Below are 14,613 nucleotides of genomic sequence, written 5' to 3'. Positions count from 1 at the left end.
AAATGGATGTCAGTAATCTAGCCGTGGTGTCCATTGTGAAGTAGTGTTTGCTAAAGTGCAGTGCTAAAATAACAGTTATAAATTTAAAATTGACTACACAGGCGCTGTACAACATTCAAAACGCAATCTATGTGTCAGATATTAAAAACACGCCGAGTAGTATGACTACCCCATGGCGCTGTGCAGGACGGTCGACATGTTTCAGCCTCACGGGCATTGCCCCGGCTTTCTTCAGGACCATAGGAAAAAACGCTACTGCAACTATGAATAATTGTGTTGAGTGACAAGGACAAATGATGTACTAGAAAAGTTACATATCTACCAGGAACCATCACAAAGAATGCCCACTGGAAGGAGAGAAGAACATCTTCTTCCTGGAAAAAATGTTTACAAAACACTATATTACACACAAGTAACCACATGTATACACAAACATAATACCAACAAAACTCACACCTGCCTGAATGAAATTTGCATTCAGCAATATGAACAAGCATAATAGCTTAAACAACATCAAACATTTCTTCACGATGCTACTCACCCAGCTTTGTGTGGGTGAAGACCTCACCTCACCCGGCGACCGCTCGGGAGTATGAGGCCCCGCTCTATGGTGTAGAAAAAGGAACACTATAAGCACACAACTCTATAGCGTCCAAGCCAATTGCTCTACACACCAACCCAACAGACGTGTGATGGTCACCCAACTGTTCAGCCCGGAGTCCCAACCCACACCCAGACACTTAGAAAGCATAACGCTAAGGTGTAAAGCATATAACCTCTGAATGGTTTGTTGATAACTCTCAGGCACCTGCCAGAAACCACAGTGTGTCCTAATAGATAGGGTTCCTAATGATTAACCCAGGGATTGTCCATAGTAGGGAGCTGTTCAAAGAATATTAAGCCATAATGTCCTTAATGGAGGGCTTAGAGGGCAATAGGCTACCGACATAGCCTATTGCATAACTGAATCTAGTTTTTTACTCTGTAATTTTTTTATTAACGCTTGCCTCTTTTTAACCGTAAAATGTAACTTTTTTAATGATGTATTGTGATCCCTGGACCATTTTCTTTTTATGTGTGTCTTGTACTTTTATGGTTTTTGAAAATTGAACCGAATAAAGTATTTCTTGACTTGACTTGAAATTTGTGTTAGAATATGTTTGAATTAGCAAGGTGTGTATAACTGTATAGTTGAGGAAATGGAGGTGTGATTGATTCTTTGCATGACTGACTAGATGTATGAGTAACTCCATGGATGAGTGACAATCTTTGAGTGTCTGTTTACACTGATTGTATCTAAGGTTATCTTAGAGTCTGAAGAGGATCATCGTATTATCACATGAATGATATTATCAGTGATATGATCAGTAATGTCAAATGAGATGTCAACAGTGATGTCATCAGTGATGTCATTTGGGATGTCATCAGTGATGACATCAGTGATGTCACTGACCATGTCATGAATGATGTAATATGTGACATGATCAGCAGTGGATTGCAGGTGCGCGGTATATAGTTAGTGCAACTAACAATATATGCGAATTTCAATGGTTTTGTGCGAGTAAAATAAGGTTTTGTAAATGCTAATCCCTAACTATATATGGTCTATAACCTATGGTTTTTTCAGTGAATATATATATAGTGAGCATGGGCGTTCACGCCCGAAACGCGTCTGTTTGGCAGTTTGTTGCACCTCTGCACTTTATCATGAAATAAAGAAAGAAGAATATCGAAGTAAGACTGGCTGTGGATTCATTCACCTGTGTCTGCGTACTGGACTTTGTGCGAAGGCGCTGCACGAGTTTTCTGGTTGGAGTGTACATATATATATATATGTACACTATATGTAAAGAGGAAGAGGCAGGGGGCAACAAAACCAAGCAACCCCCACATCAGCGTCAGAAAAACCCGCAGGGCCAAGCGAAGAAAAACGCCAGTACCCTCTACGGAATCGCAATCCGAGGCCAACCTGATAGTGAATCTTTCCGACCACCAACTGACAGAGACTGAAAAGCGTGTCTTAAATAAAGGATTATCATTTTGTCCCGAGGCACATTTTGATTACACGGAAACTCGGATAGATTTCTACAAATATGTGAGAAAGCTAAAACTAGCAAAAGTGCACGCCAACAAACAAACAGAGCCCATTAATATTGCAGATGGCAATAGTGAGGAAGTTCCTTTCAATACCATTGCGGATATCCCAGACATGAAAAACAGTTTTGAATCATTATTTGACTTAGAGGGTACCTCTATATCGGATGCTGAATTGCTAGAGGAGCTCAATATTCCAACAGACGTCAGACCAGCAACAGGATTAAAAAGGAAATCAAGGTACTATCCAATATTGTCACCTGGGAACAAGATAGACCTATTTTCGGAAGCAATAGTAAAAGAATTGGACAATCTCACTAAAGTCAAGAACAAGACACGGGAAAATCTCTCGAAAAGTGAGCGGACAGCAATCAAAACATTAATGAACAATGATAAAATCACCATAAAACCCGCGGACAAGGGGGGGAACATTGTCCTGATGAAAACAACTGATTACATAGAAGAGGCAATGAGACAATTAAACCAGGTAAACAACTATGAAAAATTGACAACAAACCCGTATGAAAGGATGAAAAAACAACTACATGAACAATTGGAAACATGGCATAAAAATGGTTTAATAGATGAAGAAGAACAAAAGTACCTAACCATTGACCACCCAATAATACTGTGCATATATTTTCTCCCGAAGATTCACAAGACCTTAAACCAACCACCAGGGAGGCCCATTGTTTCTTCATGCGGATCATTATATGAAAATATTTCTAACTATGTCGACAAATTCTTGGCTCCCATTGCCCAAAGTCTCCCATCGTATATAAAAGATACTGGTGATTTTTTGAGAATTCTAATGAATGTGACCTGGAACCCTGAATTTTTGCTAGTAACCATTGACGTGGTCTCACTTTACACCTCAATCCGCCATGACATCGGAATGCAAGCCTGTGAATATTATTTCAAACAACGAAATATCATATACCTGGACCATTCGAGGATGCTAATATCAATGATTGATCTATGCTTGAAAAACAATGTTTTTTTCTTCAACAAACAATTATTCAGACAAACCTGTGGCACCGCTATGGGTATTTCTCTATCACCGAACTACGCCAATATCACCATGGGGTGGTGGGAGAAGACCATAGCATGGAACGAAGAAAATCAACAAGATCTGGAAAGGATAATGTTATGGGTCAGGTACATCGACGACCTGTTCATTATCTGGCACGGCACAAATGAGCAATTTCAGTCATATTTCAACAAACTCAATAACAATGATGTCGGACTGCAATTCACATGCAACACTAGCACTAAAGAAATAGACTTCTTGGACACAAAAATATATGTGCACAATGAAAAGTTGGAATCAACTCTATTTCGAAAGAAGACAGCCACGAACAGTGTGCTTCATGGGACAAGTTTCCATCCAACGCCACTGTTACGTAGTATACCATATGGTGAATTCACAAGACTAAAAAGGAATTGCTCAGTAGCTGAAGATGCGGAGAAAATCATTGAGGAAAGCAAATGCAGATTTAGAGCGAGAGGCTACGAAGAAAGAGTATTGACCAATTGCAAAAAGAAAATTGATCAAAAAACACGCACTCAAACACTGATGGAACAACCAAAAAAGAATGAAACCCACACACCTCCAAGACTAATAATGACCTACAGTAAAGAAAGCTCCAACATTGCCCGAATAATGAGAAAATACTGGCATCTCTTGAAAAATGATCCTGATATTGGCAATACCATTGGCAACTCACCGCAAATAACATACAAGAAAAATACTTCACTTAAAGACCTATTGGTCAAAAGCCACTTCCAAGAAAAGCCGAGAGAGAACTGGCTAGAAATGCAGCGAAAAGGATTCCAACCCTGCAATACTTGCAAAGCCTGCAAGATTGGAAAGAGTATGAAAGCAATCGAAGAACCAGATGGCAAGTTAATGAGAATAGATCAACAAATCTCATGCACCTCAAAAAATGTCATCTACATAATTGTATGCAAATGCGGAATGAAATATGTGGGTTGCACTACATGTATGTTGAAAAAAAGAATCTTGAAGCATATTCGAGCAGTAAAAAATGCCAACATGCAATATGCCACTGCGAAGCACATGAGCATATGCCAAAATGGTGATTGGAGGCAAATGCACTTTTTCGGAGCTAAAGTTCTGGATAAAGTGGAAAGAGGAGGTGACGTGGTCAGAAGATTGCGACAGATGGAGTCTCGCATGATAATTAGACTCCGAACCAAACACCCTAAGGGGATGAACTTTGGAGAGGATCTGCATGTTCATCTAGAATAAGAACCTCAGAACAAAAATGGGTACTATACCCGGAACAACACCAAACAAAAACATCGAACAAAGACAATGGGTACTAAACCCCTGATTTTGAACTATTATTTAAGTGCTATAAATATGCAAAGTCTTTCTTTTCTTTAATCACTAATTTGCACTAAAACTACATCTCCCATAATGCCTCATAAATGGCTACAAATGGGTTAGTATAAATACAAACACTGTAGAGGGACTAACCAACCGTGAGCAAGGCCGAGTGAGGCCGAAACGCGTTGGTGGGGTGAAGTCTTGTAATAAATAAGGCTTGAAATCGATCTCTGACTGTGCCGCCTCCTTTGTTTCAAAAAATTACCTGGGTCAGGATCCGACCCCTGGGCAGAGCACACACTGTGAAGCGCGCTCCCATGGCTATGGGATCTCTTTGGTTGCTGATATATATATATGTATATATTTATAACTCTTCTTATGTTTCTAATATTTTATAATTAAATAAAATAATTATTAATATTATTAAGTTAATATGTATAACAAATATGTATATATGTATGTTTATTTTTTATATTACGTTTATAATTTTTTGTAGTTATTACATTTTTTCAATAATTCTAACTATGTTTTTATTATTTTATTTATTATTTAATCATTTTCATATTATTTATAAGTCATTTGAAAAAAACAATATTTTAAACAACGATATTTTAGTTTTGATATTTTTGTACTTACCATTGTAGAGATAGGATGTCGATATTCTGTCTATCGATATTTTAGACTCGATATTCCCGTACTTCAATATTTTTTACGTTGATATTCTCTCAGTGATCTCACTGCTACACTATGGATGTAATTAAAGCATGAACTGCAACTTCTGAATATTTAGAGTTGTGTGTCAAATGATAAATAACGTAGTAAGACACACTGTGATAAAGAGACATTATTTTCTTTTGCCCCTGAGAGCCCTTACACGCATTGAAGTGTGAGTGTAAACACACATGACATCAATTCTACTATAAACCTGGAAAACATTATATAGGAGCTAGAGCAAAGACCCTGGAACCCTAAGCTAAGAGAAAACATTAAATGTATTTCTAACTCATCAAGTAGCTGAACAAATTCACATGCAGGAAGTGCCAGACTTAGGAAGTACTCAATGCCAAGGATGATTTACATTCCTGGGCAGGTGGGGTCAGTTTTATGGATACTAACCCACAAACAACATTGACGCACTCGTACAACTGTGCAAGAGTGAGTGTGTAGGTGCCTGTGTCCCAACACAGCCATGAGTGGGTGCTATGGGGTGACAGATCCATCACTACTATTCATGTAGCATAATGTACACACACAGTGCTACACTAGTTGACTTTCTGTGTTGGGTTGTTTGTCCATGCACACCAAGAGGATAACTTACAGTGACTCCTTTGCAATGTTGACTTACTCTTGTCCCTAGGCATCTCACAAATTTACACATATCTATAAACATTGCAGGGAATTTCTACACCATATACTCAAATCAACTTAAGCAATTATGACAACTCCTATGCACTAAATTATTACACATTTCTGAAATAAATAAAAGCCTTTATCTATGATAGTGTCATTCTCCCTTACTAAAACGACCTACCCTACAATAACCCTATCTAAGCTAAGACTAAACTAACTGAACCTACCTCTCCCACACTAACTTATTTTAACACTAACTTAAGCTACCTACATTTAGCTTAATCTATACTATACATTTAACACAAAAGGCATTTTAATCATCAGTCCCCTTAACACACATGGTCACACAATACAAGCATTAATTAAACCTATACAGAATCAAAATACACATCAAAATCTAAACAAATATATATGTGTTGGTAACAAATTTTATTTAATTTTTTATAACAAAAACTTAACCTTATTCCTCACCCATTAAAAACTTAGTAATATATTAACATGTAAAACCTACCCTTTCTAAACCTATACCATCTACTAACTAACTAACTAACTACAATATATAGGAAAAAAATTAATTGAACTGTGCTCCACTGCCTCCTCTAGATGGACAAATGAATGCGCTGACGGTCCTGCTCCAACAGATAGCTGTCTTAAGTCTGTCTTAAGTTTGTCTGAAGATAAACTTCAGACAAAATCCTAACTTCTGTGAATACCAAAAGTAGTAAGTTCATTCTGTGAATGCCAAAAGTAGTAAGTGCATTCTGTGAATACCAAAATAGTAGTACGTTTAGGATTGAGTTTTAAGTTCATTCTGTGAATCGGGCCCGCCGTGCCTAACAAAAACCCCCAAAAAATGAATGTGTCCTCATGTAATGCAACTGGTGCTATGTAAAGCGCTCTGATACCCGATTCGACAGCTTGTGTCTAATTTTAATTTTTCTACATCACCTGCCACATTTTATGTTTCTTGCTTGCTTTTATTCTTCTGATCCTCTTTGTTAGGGCTGCTTAGATATTAGTGTCATACAAGTATTTTAACAATAAAAAAATCAAATTTCCTTCTTTGATCTTGCAGCAACTAAAGAGGTTTTCAGTAAATTTGCTCATGATATTTAACGTGATAATCAGCAATATGTATGAGTTGTTCGGTGCAAAGTCTTTCTTAGAACTTGTTGCATCTCATTGTTCCGCAGGCTATAGATGATCGGATTCAAAGCAGGAATAAATACAGTGAGGACTAGAGATAATGCTTTATACTGATGCTTTGATGAGCTCGAATTGGGCAAAACCTCCAAGTAGAAAGAGCTCCCATAGAAGAGAAAGACACAGGTGAAATGGGAGATGCAGGTGGAGGCAGCCCGGTGTCTTCCTGCTGTGGTCCGCATCCTGAGTATGACGTTGACAATTTTGACATAGGAGACAAAGATAACAAGCAGAGGAATTGCCACCACAAAGGCAACTAAAACAAAACGCAGCAACTCATTGATGGAGAAATCAGTGCATGATAGCTTCAAGAGCACAGGATAATCACAAGCATAGCTGTCAATGACAGCAGGACCACAGAATGATAGCCAAAGTAAGCAAACTGCATGAACTAAAGAGTGCAGGAAGCCACTGATATAGGAACCTGCAACTAAGCACACACACAAACATGTATTCATTGTGAGTGTGTATGTCAATGGATTGCAAATTGCCATATATCGGTCAAATGCCATGACAGCTAAGAGGAAGGATTCAGTGCCGGCGCATGCTCCGAAAAAGTAAATTTGAGATATGCAACCATAAAATGAGATTGTTTTCTTCTCAGTCAGCAAATCAACCAGAATCTTAGGAGAGAAGACAGTAGAAAAAGTAATATCTAAGAAGGACAGCTGTGTTAGGAAGAGGTACATGGGTGTGTGAAGCTGTGCACTGCAGCACACAAGGACCAGGATGGTGCAATTGCCCACTAAAGCTAGGGTGTAGACAGCCAGTAACATTAGGAAAAGAAACACTTCTACTTCTGGGTCATTTGTAAGTCCCAGGAGGATGAACTCAGTCACAGTACTTCGGTTTCCAGGTTTCATGACAACAGATGGTTATACTTGCCTGAGTCAGAGAAAAAGAGACATATGTATGAGCAATGTACCATGTAGCCACATTCTCCGAAGAACAGCCCTACCAGACACTCTGAGGGAAGCTAGGACAATTCATCACTTTTCAAAAGGAGTTCTCATTGAACTAAGATTCAAAAACAGAAAATGCATTGCTTCTGAAATCAAGGATCCAATGTTAAACTAACCAAATTATACAGCCCAATAATTTTTTTCTTTCATGATGTTTGCAAAGGCTCCCTGTACATATTGTTCAAAGTGCAATGAACCTTAGCCCCAGCCAACCTTCAAACATGTTGCCTTGTTATCCAGTGCTCCAGAAATTATATTTTACCACAGGAACTTTAAACTACTTGGACACTTTCACTCTGATTTGGTATACATTGATCTTATATTTCTACAATCAGTATCACACATGCCAATAAGTCAGAATTAGAATACATTTTGTAAAAGCAATGGGCTAATATATCTTACTGGATAGATGTCTTCTATTGAAGCAGAGGCAATTTCAGGTGGGAGACAGTTAAAGCAAACTGGCTTCAAAACTTGAGAGTATTGCCCCTGAATCAGGTCTGTTGGCATGTATGAGGCAGTTTTACATAGCACACACAAAAACAGAGGGGCCTATTTACAAGAGGTCTGCCCTGTCAAAGAGTAACCTTTTTCGAGGCTCCTGTGGCACAGACCTGTTGTTCATATTTATAAGGCAATGCAAAGCTGCTCTACATGACTTTGCATGTCCTCATACATAAGTAGTAAGGCAAAGCAGTGCAAAGCGCGGCTTTGACTTACTGTGTGTCAAGGTGGCGTTCCATGGGCATTACTATGGGCTTTCCTATGCAACTCCCATTAATATTGACGCTGGCCCAGATTTACAAAATGACATAAACCTGGGGCACTGCAATAACCTTATACTGCTACAGAGCAGGAAGAACAAGGAGAAATGTTTACATTTTTTTCTCTTCCCATGTGTACTGCATTCTGCATGTATAAAGTTAGTTGAGAAAGAAACATTCACAACAGGTCTTTTAAAGCCTTACTGTCAGCTGTCATGCTCTGGGAAATCGAGGGCATTGTTGATGTCCAAAATACAGTAGAAAAGAACCATATTTCACAGTGACCTGCAAATATAAAAACTATTTTGCAGGTTACTCATGAGTATTCTCATCATGGTAAAAGTACTCAAACATTCCATTTAAATGTAAGTGAAATAGGATAACATTTCAGAGATTCTACTGAAATAAGGGTATACACATATTAATAACATCCCAAAACTACTATCAGTGTTAGGGCTACTAAGACTTTGTGGCACTAGTCAAAATTATCTAAGTTATGCAGCAAGAAAGGCTAAATTATGCAGCTTGTGTGGTAAATTCTCTGGCAGTAAGATTTTGAGATTTGAATCCACTTCTTCTCAAGAGAAATGTCTTTTGATGATGTAAAATGATGCTATCAAGAAAAAGAGGGAGGCACCCTGATACTAGGAAAAGGGAAGGGGTAATTAAACAATAAAAACAAAGTGAGTCCCTATTCAATTCAATTCATCATCTTTATTCAGGTTTCATTTTAGAAAGCCATAAAAGTACAGTTCATTTCATGCACATTAAAAACATGACATAAAAATATAAAACGTTAAGATAGTAAAATAAAATTTAATATCACATCACATTCTGCATATCATTATGTACAACGGTGGGTGATGCTTAAAAATATAAACAAGTTTTCTCAATATTCTTGATTCTCAAGCCAAAGGAGTACAATGCAGTTTATTCAGCTAGTTTAAGTATACCCTGTGTTTATCGCAGAATTTCAAGAATCTGACAATATTATCTGCCATGTATGGTGTCTCCAACATTTGTAGGGCAATAGGCTGGGCAACACTTTCTTAGACGCAGATGTTTTAGTAATGGGAGCACCTAGCGAGCCCTAGGCTCTTTGTAGAATTTGCAAAAAGAAAACGACATGCATGGCGGACTGGTTTGATGTCTCGTCGCATGGACAAGTTATTAGATGTGTTTCCCACGTGTTCACGTCTGGGAATGAGACCAGGTGGTGGAATATATTCCACCTAAAGCGGGTCAGCAAGAATCTGTCATAGGCCTTGTGTTCAAATGCAGATTTAGAGCGAGAGGCTACGAAGAAAGAGTATTGACCAATTGCAAAAAGAAAATTGATCAAAAAACACGCACTCAAACACTGATGGAACAACCAAAAAAGAATGAAACCCACACACCTCCAAGACTAATAATGACCTACAGTAAAGAAAGCTCCAACATTGCCCGAATAATGAGAAAATACTGGCATCTCTTGAAAAATGATCCTGATATTGGCAATACCATTGGCAACTCACCGCAAATAACATACAAGAAACATACTTCACTTAAAGACCTATTGGTCAAAAGCCACTTCCAAGAAAAGCCGAGAGAGAACTGGCTAGAAATGCAGCGAAAAGGATTCCAACCCTGCAATACTTGCAAAGCCTGCAAGATTGGAAAGAGTATGAAAGCAATCGAAGAACCAGATGGCAAGTTAATGAGAATAGATCAACAAATCTCATGCACCTCAAAAAATGTCATCTACATAATTGTATGCAAATGCGGAATGAAATATGTGGGTTGCACTACATGTATGTTGAAAAAAAGAATCTTGAAGCATATTCGAGCAGTAAAAAATGCCAACATGCAATATGCCACTGCGAAGCACATGAGCATATGCCAAAATGGTGATTGGAGGCAAATGCACTTTTTCGGAGCTAAAGTTCTGGATAAAGTGGAAAGAGGAGGTGACGTGGTCAGAAGATTGCGACAGATGGAGTCTCGCATGATAATTAGACTCCGAACCAAACACCCTAAGGGGATGAACTTTGGAGAGGATCTGCATGTTCATCTAGAATAAGAACCTCAGAACAAAAATGGGTACTATACCCGGAACAACACCAAACAAAAACATCGAACAAAGACAATGGGTACTAAACCCCTGATTTTGAACTATTATTTAAGTGCTATAAATATGCAAAGTCTTTCTTTTCTTTAATCACTAATTTGCACTAAAACTACATCTCCCATAATGCCTCATAAATGGCTACAAATGGGTTAGTATAAATACAAACACTGTAGAGGGACTAACCAACCGTGAGCAAGGCCGAGTGAGGCCGAAACGCATTGGTGGGGTGAAGTCTTGTAATAAATAAGGCTTGAAATCGATCTCTGACTGTGCCGCCTCCTTTGTTTCAAAAAATTACCTGGGTCAGGATCCGACCCCTGGGCAGAGCACACACTGTGAAGCGCGCTCCCATGGCTATGGGATCTCTTTGGTTGCTGATATATATATATGTATATATTTATAACTCTTCTTATGTTTCTAATATTTTATAATTAAATAAAATAATTATTAATATTATTAAGTTAATATGTATAACAAATATGTATATATGTATGTTTATTTTTTATATTACGTTTATAATTTTTTGTAGTTATTACATTTTTTCAATAATTCTAACTATGTTTTTATTATTTTATTTATTATTTAATCATTTTCATATTATTTATAAGTCATTTGAAAAAAACAATATTTTAAACAACGATATTTTAGTTTTGATATTTTTGTACTTACCATTGTAGAGATAGGATGTCGATATTCTGTCTATCGATATTTTAGACTCGATATTCCCGTACTTCAATATTTTTTACGTTGATATTCTGTCAGTGATCTCACTGCTACACTATGGATGTAATTAAAGCATGAACTGCAACTTCTGAATATTTAGAGTTGTGTGTCAAATGATAAATAACGTAGTAAGACACACTGTGATAAAGAGACATTATTTTCTTTTGCCCCTGAGAGCCCTTACACGCATTGAAGTGTGAGTGTAAACACACATGACATCAATTCTACTATAAACCTGGAAAACATTATATAGGAGCTAGAGCAAAGACCCTGGAACCCTAAGCTAAGAGAAAACATTAAATTTATTTCTAACTCATCAAGTAGCTGAACAAATTCACATGCAGGAAGTGCCAGACTTAGGAAGTACTCAATGCCAAGGATGATTTACATTCCTGGGCAGGTGGGGTCAGTTTTATGGATACTAACCCACAAACAACATTGACGCACTCGTACAACTGTGCAAGAGTGAGTGTGTAGGTGCCTGTGTCCCAACACAGCCATGAGTGGGTGCTATGGGGTGACAGATCCATCACTACTATTCATGTAGCATAATGTACACACACAGTGCTACACTAGTTGACTTTCTGTGTTGGGTTGTTTGTCCATGCACACCAAGAGGATAACTTACAGTGACTCCTTTGCAATGTTGACTTACTCTTGTCCCTAGGCATCTCACAAATTTACACATATCTATAAACATTGCAGGGAATTTCTACACCATATACTCAAATCAACTTAAGCAATTATGACAACTCCTATGCACTAAATTATTACACATTTCTGAAATAAATAAAAGCCTTTATCTATGATAGTGTCATTCTCCCTTACTAAAACGACCTACCCTACAATAACCCTATCTAAGCTAAGACTAAACTAACTGAACCTACCTCTCCCACACTAACTTATTTTAACACTAACTTAAGCTACCTACATTTAGCTTAATCTATACTATACATTTAACACAAAAGGCATTTTAATCATCAGTCCCCTTAACACACATGGTCACACAATACAAGCATTAATTAAACCTATACAGAATCAAAATACACATCAAAATCTAAACAAATATATATGTGTTGGTAACAAATTTTATTTAATTTTTTATAACAAAAACTTAACCTTATTCCTCACCCATTAAAAACTTAGTAATATATAAACATGTAAAACCTACCCTTTCTAAACCTATACCATCTACTAACTAACTAACTAACTACAATATATAGGAAAAAAATTAATTGAACTGTGCTCCACTGCCTCCTCTAGATGGACAAATGAATGCGCTGACGGTCCTGCTCCAACAGATAGCTGTCTTAAGTCTGTCTTAAGTTTGTCTGAAGATAAACTTCAGACAAAATCCTAACTTCTGTGAATACCAAAAGTAGTAAGTTCATTCTGTGAATGCCAAAAGTAGTAAGTGCATTCTGTGAATACCAAAATAGTAGTACGTTTAGGATTGAGTTTTAAGTTCATTCTGTGAATCGGGCCCGCCGTGCCTAACAAAAACCCCCAAAAAATGAATGTGTCCTCATGTAATGCAACTGGTGCTATGTAAAGCGCTCTGATACCCGATTCGACAGCTTGTGTCTAATTTTAATTTTTCTACATCACCTGCCACATTTTATGTTTCTTGCTTGCTTTTATTCTTCTGATCCTCTTTGTTAGGGCTGCTTAGATATTAGTGTCATACAAGTATTTTAACAATAAAAAAATCAAATTTCCTTCTTTGATCTTGCAGCAACTAAAGAGGTTTTCAGTAAATTTGCTCATGATATTTAACGTGATAATCAGCAATATGTATGAGTTGTTCGGTGCAAAGTCTTTCTTAGAACTTGTTGCATCTCATTGTTCCGCAGGCTATAGATGATCGGATTCAAAGCAGGAATAAATACAGTGAGGACTAGAGATAATGCTTTATACTGATGCTTTGATGAGCTCGAATTGGGCAAAACCTCCAAGTAGAAAGAGCTCCCATAGAAGAGAAAGACACAGGTGAAATGGGAGATGCAGGTGGAGGCAGCCCGGTGTCTTCCTGCTGTGGTCCGCATCCTGAGTATGACGTTGACAATTTTGACATAGGAGACAAAGATAACAAGCAGAGGAATTGCCACCACAAAGGCAACTAAAACAAAACGCAGCAACTCATTGATGGAGAAATCAGTGCATGATAGCTTCAAGAGCACAGGATAATCACAAGCATAGCTGTCAATGACAGCAGGACCACAGAATGATAGCCAAAGTAAGCAAACTGCATGAACTAAAGAGTGCAGGAAGCCACTGATATAGGAACCTGCAACTAAGCACACACACAAACATGTATTCATTGTGAGTGTGTATGTCAATGGATTGCAAATTGCCATATATCGGTCAAATGCCATGACAGCTAAGAGGAAGGATTCAGTGCCGGCGCATGCTCCGAAAAAGTAAATTTGAGATATGCAACCATAAAATGAGATTGTTTTCTTCTCAGTCAGCAAATCAACCAGAATCTTAGGAGAGAAGACAGTAGAAAAAGTAATATCTAAGAAGGACAGCTGTGTTAGGAAGAGGTACATGGGTGTGTGAAGCTGTGCACTGCAGCACACAAGGACCAGGATGGTGCAATTGCCCACTAAAGCTAGGGTGTAGACAGCCAGTAACATTAGGAAAAGAAACACTTCTACTTCTGGGTCATTTGTAAGTCCCAGGAGGATGAACTCAGTCACAGTACTTCGGTTTCCAGGTTTCATGACAACAGATGGTTATACTTGCCTGAGTCAGAGAAAAAGAGACATATGTATGAGCAATGTACCATGTAGCCACATTCTCCGAAGAACAGCCCTACCAGACACTCTGAGGGAAGCTAGGACAATTCATCACTTTTCAAAAGGAGTTCTCATTGAACTAAGATTCAAAAACAGAAAATGCATTGCTTCTGAAATCAAGGATCCAATGTTAAACTAACCAAATTATACAGCCCAATAATTTTTTTCTTTCATGATGTTTGCAAAGGCTCCCTGTACATATTGTTCAAAGTGCAATGAACCTTAGCCCCAGCCAACCTTCAAACATGTTGCCTTG

The 14,613-nt window shown here is 37.9% G+C and overlaps 2 protein-coding genes across 2 annotated transcripts; both read right to left on the bottom strand.

Annotated features, from left to right (window-relative positions):
- Nucleotides 1-6,921: 6,921 nt before the first annotated feature.
- On the bottom strand, nt 6,922-7,863 carry LOC147735069 (olfactory receptor 5J3-like). Its single transcript, XM_086952595.1, has one exon. It carries the CDS (start codon nt 7,861-7,863, stop codon nt 6,922-6,924), a length of 942 nt encoding a protein of 313 aa, XP_086808721.1.
- A 5,477-nt stretch (nt 7,864-13,340) lies between these two features.
- On the bottom strand, nt 13,341-14,282 carry LOC147735068 (olfactory receptor 5J3-like). The gene has a single exon (XM_086952594.1). The coding sequence runs from the start codon at nt 14,280-14,282 to the stop codon at nt 13,341-13,343; it is 942 nt and encodes a 313-aa protein (XP_086808720.1).
- Between the last annotated feature and the right edge of the window lie 331 nt (nt 14,283-14,613).

This window comes from Lissotriton vulgaris, chromosome 1_2, assembly GCF_964263255.1.
Source record: "Lissotriton vulgaris chromosome 1_2, aLisVul1.2, whole genome shotgun sequence".
NCBI classification, from domain to species: Eukaryota; Metazoa; Chordata; class Amphibia; order Caudata; family Salamandridae; genus Lissotriton; species Lissotriton vulgaris.
The sequence above is the reverse complement of the archived record's forward strand: the minus strand, read 5'-3'. Positions and strand labels throughout refer to the sequence as shown.